Raw genomic sequence first — 21,876 nt, 5'->3', positions numbered from 1 at the left:
ATAGTCGGAAGGGTGTGTCCACGGGTGTCTTGAGGCCAGTGTCTCAGGGAAGTCGACGGCTACTTTATGGACGGCACAAGCTCAGCTGATCTCCGGTAAGAGGCGACTTTTTACCACAATTTTGTCACCGAAAACTGCTTGGTCGGGATCCATGTTCGCTTGACCGCTCTGATACGGTCATGCTTGGACATGGATGGTGTGTGCTCCTTCGACGCAGCGGGATTACAGGACGAGCCAGGCGTGAAATCAGGTACATGATTTATTAAATAAACAAACAAACTACAAAAAGGTAAACCAAGGACGCGCTCTGAGGCGGATAATAATCTATACTAAACTTAAAACAAAACAGCACAATGGCATGACTATATACAAACAAAACTAAACTAGCACTGTGGCATAGATACACAAACTTACACGGCATGGAACTGTGGACAAGGACGTGAAGGTTTGAACAGCATGGGTAGGGTGCGTGCGAGTGTGAAGATCCCAGGACGGAGACAAGAAAAAGAGTGACTTAAATAGCTGTGATGATTAGTGAAAACAGGTGAGGCTGAGAACAGGGACGTGACATGACAGGTGAAAAGTAATGAGTTGACATGGTAACAAAAACAAACCAGTAAGTGAAAAAACAGAACAAGAGTCCAGAAAACAAAACAAAACATGATCAAACATGAAATCAGATTTACAGACGTGACAGATCCATAGTAAAGCTTCATTTTAAACAAGGAATCACCGTGTGTTTGTGTGGCTAAAGGCTAAAGCTTCCCAACTCCATCTTTCTACTTTGACTTCTCCATTTTTAATTGAACAAATTGCAAAATTTAGCAACAGAGATGTCCAAAATACTGTGTAATTATGCGGTTAAAGCGGATGACTTTTAGCTGTGTGTGTGTGTGCAGCGCTAATATTTCCTAACAGTCCGTGACGTCACGCATATACGCCATCATTCCGCGACGTTTTCAAGACGAAACTCCCGGGAAATTCAAAATTGCAATTTAGTAAACTAAAAAGGCCGTATTGGCATGTGTTGCAACCGATCTCGCTGGATCGGTTCGCAGCCGAGTGTGAAGCGACCGGAATGAGAATCAGCACCTCCGAGTCCGAGTCCATGGTTCTCGCCCGGAAAAGGGTGGAGTGCCATCTCCGGGTTGGGGAGGAGACCCTGCCCCAAGTGGAGGAGCTCAAGTACCTAGGAGTCTTGTTCACGAGTGAGGGAAGAGTGGATGGTGAGATCGACAGGCGGATCGGTGTGGCGTCTTCAGTAATGCGAACGTTGTACCGATCCGTTGTGGGGAAGAAGGAGCTGAGCCGGAGGGCAAAGCTCTCAATTTATCGATCGATCTACGTTCCCATCCTCACCTGTGGTCATGAGCTTTGGGTCTTGACCGAAAGGATAATACCACAGATTCAAGCGGCCGAAATGAGTTTCCTCCGCCGGGGTGGCGGAACTCTCCCTTAGAGATAGGGTGAGAAGCTCTGCCATCCGGGAGGAGCTCAAAGTAAAGCCGCTGCTCCTCCACATCGAGAGGAGCCAGATGAGGTGGTTCGGGCATCTGGTCAGGATGCCACCCGAACGCCTCACTAGGGAGGTGTTTAGGGCACATCCAGCCGGTAGGAGGCCACGGAGAAGACCCAGGACACGTTGGGAAGACTATGTCTCCCGGCTGGCCTGGGAACCCCTCGGGATCCCCCGGGAAGAGCTAGACGAAGTGGCTGGTGAGAGGGAAGTCTGGGCTTCCCTGCTTAGGCTGCTGCCCCCACGACCCGACCTCGGATAAGCGGAAGATGATGGATGGATGCAATGTTAATATTTCATCATTGATATATAAACTATCAGACTGTGTGGTCGGTAGTAGTGGGTTTCAGTAGGCCTTTATTCAGTACCCAAGAAGTAGCTCTTGGTTTCAAAAAGGTTGGTGACCCCTGACTTATATAAAAACCAAGAACGCATGGACCTGTAGCAGACAGTCCTGACAAGAAAAGGTCTGTTTTATTGGGTTATGAAAACAGGCAGTTTAGGTGCAGTTAATGTGCTATACAGCCCTTTAGTGAGTTATAGTCTGAGGATGTGCGGTTGTCTTTCCTCGGGGACACTATGGCCCACATCTCACAGCCTACGCTCGGAGAAGTTGACGTGGAACCCCCCGGACAAGACGACCAGCCACCAAAGCTGGTACGGGGCTTGTAATTAACAATTAGTGGCTGGATCCAAGTTTTGCGACGCCTCGCTCCAAACCCGCAAAATGTTCTCCCGCTTTACACCAGCGCGGCCCCCGAGCTGCACGGAGACCCGTGAGGACTCTCCGGAGAACCTTGCGGACGCTCCTCCGACGTGAATTGATGAGAAGATAATGACCCGGGATGAACCCGCCCTTTTACGCAACGTCAACGCCAGGCTAGCGAGGTTAATTACAGCGTCTTTTAACGACTTTACATCTGTTTGTCCACCATGCAAACAGGCTTTTTTTGGTGCCTTTGAGCCTCACGCGGGAAGAAAAAAAAAAATCCCCCACCCCCTTTTTTGCCCCTTGATACTTGCAAACCAGAAAGAAAAACAAGACTTTCTTGGACGCAGCACCTCCGGTCAAACCTTTTTATTATTTTTGGTAATTATTATTTATAGTAGGCGCGTTGATAACGGCCCAACACAAACACTGTGAGGGCATCATTCATTCGGAGCGCGGTGATGCTGCCGGACCACAAATTGTCCAGATCCCAAAGTCCTATAACTCAAAGTCGAAGCGGAAGACCCAGGAAAAAAAAAAATTGCTGTGTTCTTATTTTAAGGATATCCCATGGTCCAACTCGGAAACAAGGGCATCCTTACTGAATTTATGCTTCGTATAAGCCACATCCACACAACTATTTACAAACCCCGTTTCCATATGAGTTGGGAATTTGCGTTAGATGTAAATATAAACAGAATACAATGCTTTACCAATCATTTTCAACTCATATTCAGTTGAATATGCTACAGAGACAACATATTTTATGTTCAAACTCAAACTTTATTTATTTTTTTTGCAAATAATAATTAACTTAGAATTTCATGGCTGCAACACGTGCCAAAGTAGTTGGGAAAGGGCATGTTCACCACTGTGTTACATCACATTTTCTTTTAACAACACTCAATAAACGTTTGGGAACTGAGAAAACTAATTGTTGAAGCTTTGAAAGTGGAATTCTTTCCCATTTTTGTTTTATGTAGAGCTTCAGTCGTTCAACAGTTTGGGGTTTCCGCTGTCGTATTTTACACTTCATAATGCGGCACACATTTTTGTTTGGAGACAGGTCTGGACTGCAGGCAGGCCAGAAAAGTACCTGCACTCTTTTACTATGAAAACACGCTGTTGTAACAAGTGGCTTGGCATTGTTTTGCTGAAATAAGCAGGGGCGTCTATGAAAAAGACGGCGCTTGGATGGCAGCATGTTGTTGCAAAACCTGTATGTACCTTTCAGCATTAATGGTGCCTTCACACATGTGTAAGTTACCCATGCCTTGGGCGCTAATGCACCCCCATACATTCACATGCTGGCTTTTGAATTTTGCGTCGATAACAGTCTGGATGGTTCGCTTCCCCTTTAGTCCGGATGACACAATGTCAAATATTTCCAAAAACAATTTGAAATGTGCACTCGTCAGACCACAGAACACTTCTCCACTTTGCATCAGTCCATCTACATGAGCTCGGGCCCAGAGAAGCCGGCGGCGTTTCTGGATGTTGTTGATAAATGGCTTTCGATTTGCATAGTAGAGTTTTAACTTGCACTTACAGATGTAGCGACCAACTGTATTTAGTGACAGTGGTTTTCTGAAGTCTTCCTATACCCATGTGGTGATATCCTTTAGTCATTGATGTTGGTTTATGATACAGTGCCGACATGAGGGATCGAGGGTCACGGTCATTCAGTGCCGCTTACGTGGAGTGATTTCTCCAGAGTCTCTGAACCTTTTTATGATATTATGGACCGTAGATGTTGAAATCCCTAAATTTCTTGCGGCATAGCTCGGTTGGTAGAGCGGCCGTGTCAGCAACTTGGGGGTTTCAGGTTCGATTCCCGCTTCCGCCATCCTAGTCACTGCCGTTGTGTCCTTGGACAAGACACTTTACCCACCTGCTCCCAGTGCCACCCACACTGGTTTAAATGTAACTTAGATATTGGGTTTCACTATGTAAAGCGCTTTGAGTCACTAGAGAAAAGCGCTATATAAATATAATTCACTTCACTTCACTTAACAATTGCACTTTAAGAAACGTCGTTCTTAAACTGTTTGACTATATGCTCACGCAGTTGTGGACAAAGAGGTCAATCATGGCACCCAACTGTTCCCAATTAGCCTGCACACCTGTGGGATGATCCAAATAAGTGTCTGATGAGCATTCCTCAACTTTATCAGTATTTATTGCCACCGTTCCCAACTTCTTTGTCACGTGTTGCTGGCATCAAATTCTAAAGTTAATGGTTATTTGCAAAAAATATATATATATGTATCAGTTTGAAGATCAAATATGTTGTCTTTGTAGCATATTCAACTGAATATGGGTTGAAAATGATTTGCAAATCATTGTATTTTGTTTTTTATTTACATCTAACACAATTTCCCAACTCATATGGAAACAGGATTCGTATAAGCCACATCCACATAGCTATTTATATTCCGTCCACCCCTTCATACTGCATGTCACCCAATCTAAGCCCGTACAGAATTGGACAGACCGTCCACCCTAAAACTCTCCAAACCCTTCCGCGTGAGCTTAATGGGAAACCCCTGCTGCAGACAAGATGTATTTGCGGTGAAAGCGCCTCTAGAATGGACTCAACGACGCTTTAAAAAGACACCACTGGACTACAGGAATGTGGAGGTCTGGATTTAGTTGGAAAAAACTGCATTGACATGTGATGTGTATCCACGCTCCATGATCAGGGTCTCTATAGGCCTCCACAAGTCAAATTGAAGACTTTTAAATACCATAACGGATATGATTTAAGAGCATTTCATATCCATACGGACAAAAAGAGTACTAAGACATAAAAGAGAATCAGGGGGCCAGAATGAATGGAAAGTAGATGAACTAATTCACTGCGTTTTCACATTGGAAAACCACATTTTAAACTCACTAAATAGACTCCATTGTGAGAAGAATAGTGGCAAACATAACATAAGTGTAAATCCATCCATTTTCTACCGCGTGTCCCTTTCCGGGACAACAACGTATTGTCTGTGGATTAAGCAAAAAAAACAAATAATGTACTAATATGATCCACTTCAAGAAACTCTCCAAACTTAAAGTGTTTACAAAGTACAAAAAAGAAGATGTGAGACTTGCGTGGCAAATAGAAATATGTTCTTCCAGGGATGCGTCGGACAAGAACACAGCATAAGGTAAGAAATAAGTATTTATTAAATTAATAAAACAGGCTAGAACAAAAACACTGCTGCTAAGCAGAATAGGCAAACAAAAAAAAGGAGCTAGCATGGGAGCTAGGGAAACAAACTAGAGATGCGCGGTTTGCGGTCTCATCCGCGGGTCGGGCGGTTGACATGACGAAAAAATAGATTTTAATTAGATTCGGGCGGGTGGCGGTTGAACCATCCGGAAATATTTGATATACATGGTTCTGGGATTTGCCATTCAAAGAGCCTTTTAAGACCCATGTCATAAAGTGAAGAAGACAATAGGAGACGCTATTATTCTCTTGACTGACTGCCGGCAGTCACCCAGATAATAAGTATTAGGGCGTGCTATGAAGCCATTGGCTTTGTCGCCTTCTGCAACATGTACGATCTGCTCCTCAGTCCAGCATCATGTTGTGTGTGGCTTCCACGGCAACACGCACATGACTGCAAGGCATACTGGGTGACACAGAGTACACTAAAGGTTATGATATAAACAATTTTAACACTCTTAGTAATATGCGCCACGCTGTGAACCAAACAAGATTGACAAACCCATTTCGGGAGAACATCCTCACAGTAACACAACATAAACGCAACTTTGTATTCATGACACTTCCTGACTATTTTATACACCCCGCTAGCAGCAAACCCCGCCACCTCCCCCGTGCGTCGGTAAGGTGGGCGGGGTTGGGGGCGCGGGGGTGTACAATATATATTCAGGAATTGTCACGGATACAAAGGATTGTGGGTATTTGTTGTGTTGCGTTTATGTTGTGTTACTGTGAGGATGTTCTCCCGAAATGTGTTTGTCAATCTTGTATTGTGTGGCTTCACAGCGTGGCGCATATTAGTAAGTGTTAAAGTTGTTTATATCACAACCATCAGTGCACTCTGTATCACCCAGTATGCCTTTCAATCTTGTACATGTAATTGCAGAAGCTGCACACAACATGTTGCCGGACCAACAATCAGTTCGTACAAGTTGTTGAAGGTGTCCAAGGCAATGGCTTCACAACATCCCCATATTCTTGTCATCAGGATGAACGCTATTGGATAGTCGCGAGAACGTTAGCGGCTCCAATTGATTTCATTACTCTTTGAAACAGGTTTAAATAAATGGGTTGTACTTGTATAGCGCTTTTCTACCTTCAAGGTACTCAAAACGCTTTGACACTACTTCCACATTTACCCATTCACACACACATTCACACACTGATGGAGAGAGCTGCCATGCAAGGCGCCAACCAGCACCCATCAGGAGCAAGGGTGAAGTGTCTTGCTCAGGACAAAACGGACGTGACGAGGTTGGTACTAGGTGGGATTTGAACCAGGGACACTCGGGTTGCGCACGGCCACTCTCCCACTGTGCCACGCCGTCCATAGCTCTGTGAGTGGTAAAGGCGGCCGACCTCTGATGTATTTCAGCGGGCGGTTGGCGGGCAGGTACGGTCCTGATTAAATGTTGGTTCGGGTGCACGGCGGGTGGATGACGACTTTGGTTCTGCGGCTGCGGATGATATATTTGCCTATCCGCGCATCCGTAAAACAAACAGAAACACTAAACTTGGCACAAAGGCACAAAAAGGGAAAACAAAAACTACTAGCATGAAAGCTAGGGGAAACAAAACACAGCGCCAGAGCTAGCGAGTATTAACTTGGAAAGCAAGTCGTCATCTGTTGCGTGAAAGCAAACTAGGATCCGAGCATGAACTAATGAAAGGGGTGGTCTTAAATAAGGCAGGTGATTAGCAAAACAGGTGTGTGTAAACCGAGAGTAGCAGGGGGAAACAATATGCAACCATGGTGACAGAGCAAAACAAGAAATAAGGAGGTCAAATTACAGAATGTGATACAGGAAGGAACAAAACTACAAAATGGAACGATCCGGGCAGCGGATCGTAACAGAAGAACCATGATAAACATTCTGAATTTATCTCACCCATCCATTCATTTCAGTATTATTTATTTATTTTATTGTTATTAGTTATGGACTATATTGTGAATATTCTTTTTGAATATGTTGAATGGAGAAACTGGAAATTGTGATGCATCATGTTGTATGCATGCATGTATGATGTATCATGTTGTATACATACAAGTGTGATGTATCATGTTGTATGAATGCAAGTGTGATGTTTAATGTTGTATGCATACAAGTGTGATACATCATGTTGTATGCGTGCATGTGTGATGTGTCATGTTGTATGCGTGCATGTGTGATGTGTCATGTTGTATGTATTCATGAGTTCAAGTTAATGTACCAATGAATGTCACACACACACCAGATGTGGTGAAATGTGTCCTCTGCATTTGACCCATCACCCTTGTTCACCCCCTGGGAGGTGAGGGGAGCAGTGGGCAGCAGCGGTGCACGCGCCAGGGAATCATTTTTGGTGATTCAACCCGCAATTCCAACCCCTGATGCATGCATGTGTGATGTACCATGATGTAGGCATTAAAATAGAAATAAAAACATAAAAAACACTAGATAAAACATAGAAACATAGATTAAATTGAATTACAGGATGTTATTCATGTAGTTTGAGCATTTTCCTCGACTGGTGCACTAACATCATGTGCTTTATTTTGTCCATACAAAGATACAAATAATTGCTATTGCGACATCCAGTGGACACATTTAGAACAACAGTTTCTTTCATTCAAACATTTCAAGTTCATTTTTATACTTAGCAAACTCCTCAAGTGGGCCGGATAAAAACTGTTTGCGGGCCTGATCCGGCCCTCGGGCCGTACGTCTGACACCCTTGTTCTTGAGCCACAAATTGTGGAACTTGCACTTAGCAATCTAATGCAAGTCATTCGGCTTCTTTGTGGGCTCTAGTTAAAGTGGTATGCGATTCATTCTGAGTGGGCAGCACAGGTAGCCTACATTACTTCCCTTTTGTAGTTACGGTCGTGGCCAAACAGTTCATTTTTTGTTTCATCTGACATCACATGGACAAAGATAAGTCCTTCTGGAGGAAAGTTCCGTGGTCAGATGAAACAAAAATGTAGCTGTTTGGCCACAATACCCAGCAATATGTTTGGAGGAGAAAAGTTGAGGCCTTAAATCGCAGGAACAAAATCCCTACCGTCAAGCATGGTGGTGGTAGTATTATGCTCTGGGCCTGTTTTGCTGCCAATAGAACTGCTGCTTTAAATGGGACAATGAAAAAGGAGGATTAGCTTCAAATTCTTCAGGACAAGCTAAAATCATCAGCCCGGAGGTTGGGTCTTGGGAGTAGTTGGGTGTTCCAACAGGACAATGACCCCAAACATGTCACAAGGTGTTGGTGACGAACCCCAAGATGCAGAGATGGCAATCTTTGTCCAGGAAAACATGATTTAACGTTCAAAATAAATGTAAAACACAAACCAGGAACTAAGAATAGCCTAAGTGAAAACAGGAATCAGCAAACAGAAAAACTGTAAAAAAAAAAAAAAAAAAAAAACTAATGGCTAACAATATCTAGCTAACAGGAAAACATAAAACAAAAGACTGTGAATAGGTTTTAGGAACTGCTTACCGCTATGACGACAGCGACAAGGACAAGTAGTAAGGACGACACTCCAGCACCTGACTGGAGGACAAAGCAAGTTTGAATAGCAGCCGGCTGATTGACAGCAGGTGTGGCCAGGTGCCAATCAGCCGCAGCTGAGGAAAAAAAGAATTTAGGGGGGGGCAGGAAATAACCAAAATAAAAGCACTGACAGGAAACAAAGACAAACGTAGATGAAAAACTAAAACATAACCAAACTGTCAGGGATAAGCCTGACAAAACACACATCAAAAGTGGTAAAGGAATGGCTAAATCAGGCTAGAATGAAAGTCCCGTGGACAATGCTGAAGAAACAAGTCCATGTCAGAAAAGCAATTCATTTAGATGAACTGCACCAATTTTGTGGTCAAAAATTCAAGCAGAAGCTTGTGGATGGCGACCAAAAGCGACTCTTTGCGGTAAAACTTGCCAAGGGACATGTAAGCAAATATTAAAGGCCTACTGAAATGAGATTTTCTTATTTAAACGGGGATAGCAGGTCCATTCTATGTGTCATACTTGATCATTTCGCGATATTGCCATATTTTTGCTGAAAGCATTTAGTAGAGAACATCGATGATAAAGTTCGCAACTTTTGGTCGCTAATGAAACCGGAAGTAGCAGACGATGTGCGTGTGACGTCACGGATTGTAGGCCTCCTCACATCTGAACATTGTTTACAATCATGGCCACCAGCAGCAAGTGCAATTCGGACAGAGAAAGCGACAAGTTCCCCATTAATATGAGCGAGGATGAAAGATTTGTGGATGAGGAAAGTTAGAGTGAAGCACTAAAAAAAATTAAAAAGAAAAGGCAACGGCTCCAGGCGACGGCAGTGTGAACGATTCAGATGTTATTAGACATCTGAATCGACATTCAACCCATATACAGTTGAATATGCTACAAAGACAACATATTTTATGTTCAAACTGATAAACATTTTTTTTTTGCAAATAATCATTAACTTTTGAATTTGATGTCAGCAACACGTGACAAAGAAGTTGGGAAAGGTGGCAATAAATACTGATAAAGTTGAGGAATGCTCATCAAACACTTATTTGGAACATCCCACAGGTGTGCAGGCTAATTGGGAACAGGTGGGTGCCATGATTGGGTATAAAAACAGCTTCCCAAAATATGCTCAGTCTTTCACAAGAAAGGATGGGGCGAGGTACACCCCTTTGTCCACAACTGCGTGAGCAAATAGTCAAACAGTTTAAGAACAACGTTTCTCAAACTGCAATTGCAAGAAATTTAGGGATTTCAACATCTACGGTCCATAATATCATCAAAAGGTTCAGAGAATCTGGACAAATCACTCCACGTAAGCGGCATGGCCGGAACCCAACATTGAATGACCGTGACCTTCGATCCGTCAGACGGCACTGTATCAAAAACCGACATCAATCTCTAAAGGATATCACCACCTGGGCTCAGGAACACTTCAGAAAACCACTGTCACTAAATACAGTTCGTCGCTACATCTGTAAGTGCAAGTTAAAGCTCTACCAAGCAAAGCAAAAGCCATTTATCAACAATATCCAGAAACGCTGCCGGCTTCTCTGGGCCTGGGATCATCTAAGATGGACTGATGCTAAGTGGAATAGTGTTCTGTGGTTTGGCAAGTCCACATTTCTAATTTTGGGGGGAAATATTCGACATTGTGTCACCCGGACCAAAGGGGAAGCGAACCATCCAGACTGTTATTGACGCAAAGTTCAAAAGCCAGCATCTGTGATGGTATGGGGGTGTATTAGTACCAAAGGCATGGGTAACTTACACATCTGTGAAGGCACCATTAATGCTGAAAGGTACATACACGTTTTGGAACAACATATGCTGTCTTTTTCATGGACACCCCTGCTTATTTCAGCAAGACAATGCCAAGCCACATTCAGCACGTGTTACAACAGCGTGGCTTCGTAAAAAAAAAAGTGCGGGTACTTTCCTGGCCCGCCTGCTGTCCAGACCTGTCTCCCATCGAAAATGTGTGGCGCATTATGAAGCGTAAAATACGACAGCGGAGACCCCGGACTGTTGAACGACTGAAGCTCTACATAAAACAAGAATGGGAAAGAATTCGGCTTTCAAAGCTTCAACAATTAGTTCCCTCAGTTCCCAAACGTTTATTGAGTGTTGTAAAAGAAAAGGTGATGTAACACAGTGGTGAACATGCCCTTTCCCAACTACTTTGGCACGTGTTGCAGCCATGAAATTCTAAGTTAATTATTATTTGCAAAAAAAATACAGTTTATGAGTTTGAACATCAAATATCTTGTCTTTGTAGTGCATTCAACTGAATATGAGTTGAAAAGGATTTGTAAAAAAAAAAATTATATTCTGTTTATATTTACATCGAACACAATTTCCCAACTCATTGTACAAAACAAACTGCTACTTTTTTCACAAGGCGTCCGTTATTGAGCATCCATGCAGAATTAAGATGATCATAGATGGTATTCCTACTCTGAAGTCTCCTGTTTGCGACATGTGTATTAATCAAAGCTGGAACTATTAAAAAACTGCGAGGGACTTTCTTGCACTGGAAATAAAATCCTAATTTAACCGTCTGTAAAAAAAAACGAGGTACGCACCAAACCCTAACTACGAGTATTTATTTGAGTGTGTTTGTGAAGGTTGGAACATACACGACTCTGGGGTTGAATTTTTATATCAATTATCTTAAAACACAACAAGATTCGGTTTTGAATGTGTTCAGTTTTTTGGAATAACTGGCTTGTGTTTCATTTGAAAATGCGTCACCAGGAAGGAGCGTACTTTGCCTGCCTTATTCCTCTTTTATTGGAAAAGTGCTCAGCCAACACACAAAGCATCAAGCAGAATAAATCATCACATGCAAGCAACTAACTATCCAAGTACTCCATGTTGCAAATCATGGAGGGATTACCCTGACCTGTTGCGCTACCTAGCGGCCACTAAAGAAAAGCAGCAGAGTTATCTTCCTTGCAGGGGAGGCTGCACATGCACACCATGTCTTTTGGTAAAAATATATACGCATAAAAATGTTGGCTTCTTTTATTATCATAAAATATTCCTGTAAAATGACTTTTTGTAGTGTTATGACATTTTTTCCCCCATCAATACGCAAGTTTATTCAAATGATAAAACTGTATCTTAATAAAACAGTAACTTTTTCTGACATTTTAAATTAAGTGTCTTTTTTGGGGGTAAATATGAACAAAATGAGGACTATTCTAATTGATCACAACTTACCACACATGTGCAGTGTAGTTATCACTTTTGTATAATGATTATTTTTGTAAAATATTCAAAAATTGTTCAGTTTTCTCGTCAATTTCGAGATCCCTCGCACAACTTTATTCCTGTTAAACGTGACTATTCACACAAAATGACATTCAGACATTTCTCATATCACAACTTTGTGTGATTCTACCCATTTATCTCTATTAAATTAAAAGTTAATTGTCTATTTTTTCACCATTAACATGTTATTATACAAATACAGTAAATTCCACCTATTTGTAGATGTTGACTCAAAATTTTGCTAAGAAAAACACCCATAAAAACCTCTAAAATGCTTTTATAATGTTTAGAATCTAAAGTTTAGACTATCAAAAAATACCACTTTTTTCCTGCACATTTCTCATATCACAATTTTGTGTTTTTCTACACCCTTATCTCTATTAAATTAAAAGTTTATTCTCTATTTTTTACCATTAACACGTTATTATACAAATACATTAAATCCCACCTTTTTGTAGATGTTGACTCAAAATTTTGCTAAAAAAAAAAAAAAACACCCATAAAAACCTCTAAAATGCTTTTGTAATGTTTAGAATCTAAAGTTTAGACTAACAAAAAATACCACTTTTTTCCTGCACATTTCTCTTATCACAACTTTGTGTTTTTCTACACCCTTACCCCAATAAATTAAAAGTTTATTCTCTATTTTTTACCATTAACACGTTACTATAGAAATACAATAAATCCCACCTTTTTGTAGACATTGACACAAAATTTTGCTAAAAAAAAAAGACCCATAAAACTTCAAAAATGCTTTTATAATGTTTACAATCTAAAGTTTAGACTATCAAAAATTACCACTTTTTTAGTAGTATACCACTTTTTTCCTGAACATTTCTCATATCACAACTTTGTGTGATTCTACACCCTTATTTCTATTAAATTAAAAGTGTATTCTCTATTATCGTTTACCATTAACACGTTATTATAGAAGGACAATGAATCCCACCTATTCGTAGATGTTGACTCAAACTTTTGCTGAAAAACACCCATAAAAACCTCTAAAATTCCTTTATGTTTAGAATCTTAAGTTTAGACTATCAAAAAATACCTCTTTTTTAGTAGTATACCACTTTTTTCTTGCACATTTCTCATATCACAATTTTGTGTGATTCTACACCCTCATCTCTATTAAATTAAAATTTGTTCTCTTTTTTTTTTTACCATTTAACACGTTTTTAAAGAAATACAATAAATCCCAACTACTTGTAGATGTTGACTCAAAATTTTACTAAAAAAAACACCCATTAAAACCTCTAAAATGCTTTTATAATGTTTCGAACCAAAAGTTTAGACTATGAAAAAATATCACTTTTTTCCTGCACATTTCTCATATCACAACTTTGTGTGATTCTACACCCTTATTTCTATTAAATTAAAAGTTTATTCTCTATTTTTTTTACCATTTAACACGTTATTAAAGAAATACAATAAATCCCAACTACTTGTAGATGTTGACCCAAAATTTTACTGAAAAAAAAAACACCCATAAAAACCTCTAAAATGCTTTTACAATGTTTAGATTCTAAAGTTTAGACAATCAAAAAATACCAATTTTTCCTGCACATTTCTCATATCACAACTTTGTGTGATTCCACACATTTATCTCTATTAAATTAAAAGTTAATTCTCTATTTTTTACCATTAACACGTTATTATAAAAATACAGTAAATCCCACCTATTCGTAGATGTTGACTCAAAATTTAGCTAAAAAAAACACCCATAAAAACCTTTAAAATGCTTTTTATAATGTTTGGAATCTAAAGTTTAGACTATCAAAAAATACCACTTTTTTCCTGCACATTTCTCATATCACAACTTTGTGTGATTCTACACCCTTATCTCTATTAAATTAAACGTTTATTCTCTATTTTTTACCATTAACACGTTACTATAGAAATACAATAAATTCCACCTTTTTGTAGACGTTGACACAAAATGTTGCTTAAAAAAAAACACCCATAAAAACCTCTAAAATGCTTTTATAATGTTTAGAATCTAAAGTTTAGACTATCAAAAACATATTTTTTTTTTAGTGGTATACCATTTTTTTCCTGCACATTTCTCATAACACAACTTTGTGTGATTCTACACACTTATTTCTATTAAATTAAAAGTTTATTCTCTATTTTTACCATTAACACGTTATTATAGAAATAAAATAAATCCCACCTTTTTGTAGATGTTGACTCAAAATTTTGCTAAAAAAAAAACAAAACATAAAAACCTCTAAAATGCTTTTACAATGTATAAGATCTAAAGTTTAGACTATCAAAAAATACCACTTTTTTCCTGCACATTTCTCATATCACAACTTTGTGTGTTTCTACACCTTTATCTCTATTAAATTAAAAGTTTATTCTCTATTTTTACCATTAACACGTTATTATAGAAATACAATAAATCCCACCTTTTTGTAGATGTTGACTCAAAATTTTGCTAAAAAAAAAAAAACCCATAGAAACCTCTAAAATGCTTTTACAATGTATAAGATCTAAAGTTTAGACTATCAAAAAATACCACTTTTTTCCGGGACATTTCTCATACCACAACTTTGTGTGTTTCTACACCCTTATTTCTATTAAATTAAAAGTTTATCCTCTATCTTTTTTACCATTAACACGTTATTATAGAAATACAATAAATCCCACCTTTTTGTAGATGTTGACTCAAAATGTTGCTAAAAAAAAAAGACCCATAAAAACTTCAAAAATGCTTTTATAATGTTTACAATCTAAAGTTTAGACTATCAAAAAGTACCACTTTTTTAGTAGTATACCACTTTTTTAGTAGTATACCACTTTTTTCCTGCACATTTCTCATATCACAACTTTGTGTGATTCTACACCCTTATCTCTATTAAATTAAAAGTGTATTCTCTATTATCGTTTACCATTAACACGTTATTATAAAAAGACAATAAATCCCACCTATTCGTAGATGTTGACTCAAACTTTTGCTGAAAAACACCCATAAAAACCTCTAAAATTCCTTTATGTTTAGAATCTTAAGTTTAAACTATCAAAAAACACCTCTTTTTTAGTAGTATACCACTTTTTTCTTGCACATTTATCATATCACAATTTTGTGTGATTCTACACCCTCATCTCTATTAAATTAAAAGTTTGTTTTCTTTTTTTACCATTTAACACGTTATTAAAGAAATACAGTACATCCCAACTACTCGTAGATGTTGACTCAAAATTTTACTAAAAAAAACACCAATTAAAACCTCTAAAATGCTTTTATAATGTTTCGAATCTAAAGTTTAGACTATGAAAAAATATCACTTTTTTCCTGCACATTTCTCATATCACAATTTTGTGAGATTCTACACCCTTATTTCTATTAAATTAAAAGTTTATTCTCTATTTTTTTTACCATTTAACACGTTACTATAGAAATACAATAAATCCCACCTTTTTGAAGATGTTGAATCAAAATTTTGCTAAAAAAAACACCCATAAAAACCTCTAAAATGCTTGAATAATGTTTAGAATCTAAAGTTTAGACCATCAAAAAATACCAATTTTTCCTGCACATTTCTCATATCACAACTTTGTGTGATTCCACACATTTATCTCTATTAAATTAAAAGTTAATTCTCTATTTTTTACCATTAACACGTTATTATAAAAATACAGTAAATCCCACCTATTCGTAGATGTTGACTCAAAATTTAGCTAAAAAAAAACACCCATAAAAACCTTTAAAATGCTTTTTATAATGTTTGGAATCTAAAGTTTAGACTATCAAAAAATACCACTTTTTTCCTGCACATTTCTCATATCACAACTTTGTGTGATTCTACACCCTTATCTCTATTAAATTAAACGTTTATTCTCTATTTTTTACCATTAACACGTTACTATAGAAATACAATAAATTCCACCTTTTTGTAGACGTTGACACAAAATGTTGCTTAAAAAAAAACACCCATAGAAACCTCTAAAATGCTTTTATAATGTTTAGAATCTAAAGTTTAGACTATCAAAAACATATTTTTTTTTTAGTGGTATACCATTTTTTTCCTGCACATTTCTCATAACACAACTTTGTGTGATTCTACACACTTATTTCTATTAAATTAAAAGTTTATTCTCCATTTTTTTTTACCATTTAACAAGTTATTATAGAATTAAAGTAAATCCCACTTATTCGTAGCTCCATCCATCCATCCATTTTTCTACCGCTTATTCCCTTTTGGGGCAATCGGGGGGCACTGGAGCCGATCTCAGCTACAATCGGGCGGAAGGCGAAGTACACCCTGGACAAGTCGCCATCTCCTCGCAGGCCTACCTATTCGTAGCTGTTGACTCGAAATTTTGCTAAAAAAAAACATAAAAACCTCTAAAATGCCTTTATAATGCTAAAGTTTAGACCATCAAAAATACCACTTTTTTAGTAGTATACCACTTTTTTCCTGCACATTTCTCATATCACAACTTTGTGTAATTCTACACCCTCATCTCTATTAAATTAAAAGTTTATTCTCTTAGAATATATTTTTTTTACCATTAGCACGTTATTATAGTAATACAGTAAATCCCACCTATTCATAGATGTTGACTCAAAATTTTGCTAAAAAAAAACAGTCATAAAAACCTCTAAAATGCTTTTATAATGTTTATAATCGAAATTTTAGACCAGCATTTTTCAACCTTTTTTGAGCCAAAGCACACTTTTTGCGTTGAAAAAATGCAGACACACCACCAGCAGAAATCATTAAAAAACGAAACTCAGTGGACAGTAAAAAGTCGCAATTGTTGGATATGAATTTAAAGCATAAGCAAGCATGCATCAATATAGCTCTTGTCTCAAAGTAGGTGTATTGTCATTTATTTAGAGTTGTTTGCTGTTTTCCTGTGTAGTGTTTTACTTCTTGTCTTGCGCTCCTATTTTGGTGGCTTTTTTTATTTTTTCTGTATTTTCCTGTAGCAGTTTCATGTCTTCCTTTGAGCATCTACTTTGTTTTAGCAATCAAGAATATTTCACTTGTTTTTATCCTTCTTCGTGGGGAAATTGTTGATTGTCATATCATGTTCAGATGTACTTTGTGGACGCCATCTGTCCTCCACACGCTTAAGTCTTTGCTGTCGTCCAGCATTCTGTTTTTCTTTACTTTACAGCCAGTTCAGTTTTAGTTTGGTTCTGCATAGCCTTCCCTAAGGCTCACTGCCTTTTCTTTGCGGACTTATCACTTTTTGGTTTAAGCATGAAACACATTTTTACCTGCACCCTGCCTCCCGCTGTTTCCCACATCTACAAAGCAATTAGCTACCGGCTGCCACCTACTGATATGGAAGAGTATTACACGGTTACTCTGCCGAGCTCCAGACAGCACCGACACTCAACAACAACACATCATTTGCAGACTATAACTATTGCTTTGCAAAAAATATTTTTAACCCAAATAGGTGAAATTAGAGAATCACCCACGGTTTTGGTGGCCTTTTCTCTTTTTTTGGTATTTTCCTGTAGTAGTTTCATATCTTCCTTTGAGCGATATTCCCTGCACCTACTTTGTTTTAGCAATCAAGAATATTTCAGTTGTTTTTATCCTTCTTTGTGTGGACATTGTTGATTGTCATGCCATGTTCGGATGTACTTTGTGTTTGCTCCACAGTAAGTCTTTGCTGTCGTCCAGCATCCCGTTTTTGTTTACTTTGCAGCCAGTTCAGTTTTAGTTTGGTTCTGCATAGCCTTCCCTAAGCTTCAATGCCTTTTCTTAGGGGCCTTCATCTTTTGTTTATTTTTGGTTTAAGAATTAGACACCTTTTTTACCTGCACCCTGCCTCCCGCTGTTTCCCACATCTACAAAGCATTTTAGCTACCGGTTGCCACCTACTGATATGGAAGAGTATTACACGGTTACTCTGCCCAGCTCTAGACAGCACAGACACTCAACAATAACACATAATTTGCAGACTAAAATTACTGCTTTACAAAAAATATTTTTAACCCAAAAAGATGAAATTAGATAATCTCCCACGGCACACCAGACTGTATCTCATGGTACACTAGTGTGCCGCGGCACAGTGTTTTTTTTTAATGTGTCCATATCATATGTTTTTTATTCTAAATCGTATAATGTGCTTTTAAATTCAGTTGTACGGGATATAAAACATAATCTGTATATTGCACAGTTTTTTGTATATTGCACAGGATTGCTTATTGCTTTTATTGGATAGTAGTCTGTTTATTTCAATTCTTAAATTTCATCTTTATTACTTATGTGATTTATTTTTATTCCATATTTGTTTCCACTACTGCACCTTAAGTTGGAGTCTTTAATCCCGTTAAATGCAAATAATATATTATTTGCATTTAACACTCAGTTGTTCATATTTTGCATACAATTTTCATTGCAAATACATTTGAATCTTCCTGAAGGAAGAAGTGAATTATATTTATATAGCGCTTTTCTCTAGTGACTCAAAGCGCTTTTATATAGTGAAAGCCAATATTTAAGTTCCATTTAAAGCAAAGTGGGTGGCACTGGGTAAAGCGTCTTGCCCAAGGACACAACGGCAGAAGCGGGGATCGAACCTGGAACCCTCAAGTTGCTGGCACTGCCACTCTACCAACCGAGCTATACCACCCCGTCCTGTAAGGAACTCTCCTGAAGGATTTAAAAAAGTACTATCTATCTAATATAATGACAATAATGTCCATTTTTATTCTATTCTATTCATACATTAGGTCTTTTAAACGCATTTTTCTGCTAAATGACACTTTTTATTTTGTCCTGCAGATAGCGCCATCAAAATGCTTCCTGTTAACAATAAGTATTTACAATTGAAAGCATAAAAGAAATATGTGGGCGTGCAAATGTCAAAGCACAAATATGCGGGGATCTACTTTGTTTTAAAAAAAAATATTGGTACTTGCTTGACTTTTTTTTCAAACTTTTATTAACATTTTCATTCTCGTAACCCTAGGCCTTGTTATTATATATATATATATATATATATGTATATATATATATATATATATATATATATATATATATATCGCGAGAGAGAGAGAGCAATATTGCCCCCTCGTGGTTCTGTGCCGTCACAACTCCCTCCTTCAACCATAACAAATAAAGTAACCTAACCCATTACAACAAGGTGGCATTTAGCATTACTAACATAGCTTTGTGAGCTAAGGTGCTAACATTAGGCTCACATTTGAACAGCTACAGCATGCTAGGTTAAAGCTACTTGCTTTAGAAACACAACATGATAACGTTCTTGTAGCCGGCAGAGCTTTATTTCAGGATGTGGACCAAAGCCTGATTTTGGATTTGGACTTTCCGTGATTACAACAACTAAAATGTGCATCTCTTATTCTTTTTTAATAACATTGTTAATCTGAAGTTAACCAATAATAAACAACATTTTGACCATTAATGCGAATTCTTGAAGAGGTGTGATAGAAACGGATGGAGGGATGGATTAAAATGCATGAGAATGTTTTGTATTTTGAACGTTATTTTTGACACTGTGATTACCAGCGGAATTATTCATTACTTATCGTGTTGAGCAACGTCAGCTAAGATTTATCTGAGAGCCAGATGCGGTCATCAAAAGAGCCACATCTGGCTCGAGAGTCATAGGTTCCCTACCCCTGATCTACTGTATTTTTCGGATACAAGTCGCTGTTTTTTTCATTGTTTGGCAAGGGGTACGACTTATACTCAGGAGCGACTTATGTGTGAAATTATTAACACATTACCGTAAAATATCAAAAAATATTATTTAGCTTATTCCCGTAAGAGACTAGACGTATAAGATTTCATGGGATTTACACGATTAGGAGTGACGAATTGTTTGGTAAACGCATGTTCTATATGTTATAGTTATTTGAATGACTCTTACCATAATATGTTACGTTAACATACCAGGCACCTTCTCAGTTGGTTATTTATGCCTCATATAACGTACACTTATTCAGCCTGTTGTTCACTATTCTTTATTTATTTTAAATTGCCTTTCAATTGTCTATTCTTGGTGTTAGGTTTTATCAAATAAATTTCCCCCAAAATTGCGACTTATACTCCAGTGCGATTTATATATGTTTCTTTCCTTCTTTATTGCCGTATTTCCTTGAATTGCCGCTGGGTATATAGTATGTATGCGCCTGCCTAGAATTACTAATATTTTTATTAGCGCATGTCTAGAATATCCACCGGGTCAAACTCGTTTCGCCAAATAATTAGCATATGCCTAGAATTTCCACCGGGTGAAACTCGTCACGTTACGAGTGACACTTCACCTGTCATCATTTTCAAAATGGAGGAGGCTGATTTCAATAATTTGAAATCGCATAAAGGGAAGAAGATTAAGAGCTATTCAGTAGGATTTAAGGTCCAAGCTATTGAATATGCTAAAAAGAACAGTAAGCAGCTATGTTTTATTAATATACCGTAGCTGCGTGTGTCAAATATGAGTCATTAAATGACTCCCGCCTCCTGGTGGTAGAGGGCACTAGTGATCCTTCTTGCGACTACTCGGCTGCAGAAGAAGTGACAACAGGCAGCAAGAGTGGGCAGCGATCGTTTTATTTTTTCCTCTCGCTTGCACTTTTAACATGGAGGATTACATATCTAAAATAAAAAAGTTTTCTAAACTGGACTTTCAATCGAAGCAGGTTATAAAGGAAGATCTCCATCGAGACAGACTTTTAAAACTGAAGAAAGATAAGGAAGACTTCTATAAACAAGTTATCGATGCTTTTGACCAGAAGGAGCTGCGCATGGACTTCATTTATAAGTAAAAGTAAGACCATAACAACGTTTTTTTTTTATTAAATGTGCTTTTCATGATGGTATCCTTACATCACACTCAAATTTATAAGCGCAGGCCTAAATTTACCCCATGTCTTTGGTAAGTGCCGGAGTGAGAAGAGGTTTTAAAATAATTAGCGCCCCGGCGGCAATTCAAGGAAATACGGTACTCTGGAGCGACTTACTGTATACTCCGAAAAATACATTAGTACAATGACATATTTTTTTATAATTTTCTGACGTAGGTTCATAAAATCGCAGATTCATCCTTATTTTTTTCCAACATCACGTGATTTCTTTATTCACGTGACACGAAAACTTTATTCTTTTTTTATTTAATGCTAACTTTTTCTTGTCACTTTATGACTTTTTTAGGTAATCCTACGACTCGAGTCTCACGCCGTGTTTGAGTGCGTTCACGCCACGACCGTGTGCAGGAAAGATAACACATGGCTAGCGGCCCCTCGGATTTATTCCAGAAGAGGGTTATAAGCGACGGGCGGCTCGTCCTGCATGACAAACACCATGACCTTGGCCAAGTACGTGCTGAGCGTGCCGTAGCGACGCAGGCTGAGTTCCACCGACAGATCAAAGTCCCGCGGGCCGGCGATGAGCCTGGCCACGGACATGACGCCGCCGTTGGCCACCCGCTCCGCCTTGAAGAAGCCGCCCTGGTCGCCCGACGTGATGGCGATGTCCACCTCGTCGCCCGGCACCGTGTGGGAGGGGCCCATGCGGAAGATGTTGGTGAAGACGGGGATGTTGGTGGGGAAGGTGAGGTAGTAGTAGGTTATTCTCAGCGGCATGGCCGGGCACTCGACAGACTCATTGCAAAGCAAGCGTTCACATCGACTGCGAAGAGAGAGAGAGAGGGGAG

At 38.6% G+C, this 21,876-nt stretch overlaps 1 protein-coding gene across 2 annotated transcripts in view; it reads right to left on the bottom strand.

Annotated features, from left to right (window-relative positions):
• Positions 1-21,876, bottom strand: part of fbln1 (fibulin 1) — a 222,697-nt gene that overhangs the window by 57,381 nt on the left and 143,440 nt on the right. Inside the window, exon 16 of one of the 2 annotated variants that reach the window (XM_061916855.1) lies at positions 11,719-21,851. The exons of the other annotated variant lie outside the window; for it this stretch is intronic. Within the exon in view, the coding sequence (XP_061772839.1) occupies positions 21,470-21,851 (382 nt within the window). The 3' untranslated portion in view covers positions 11,719-21,469. Of the gene's footprint in view, positions 1-11,718; positions 21,852-21,876 lie in introns of those variants that run through there. 2 annotated transcript variants of the gene reach the window in all.

The sequence above is a fragment of the Nerophis ophidion genome, linkage group LG12, assembly GCF_033978795.1.
Source record: "Nerophis ophidion isolate RoL-2023_Sa linkage group LG12, RoL_Noph_v1.0, whole genome shotgun sequence".
NCBI lineage: Eukaryota > Metazoa > Chordata > Actinopteri > Syngnathiformes > Syngnathidae > Nerophis > Nerophis ophidion.
This window is presented reverse-complemented; position numbering and strand designations above follow the sequence as displayed.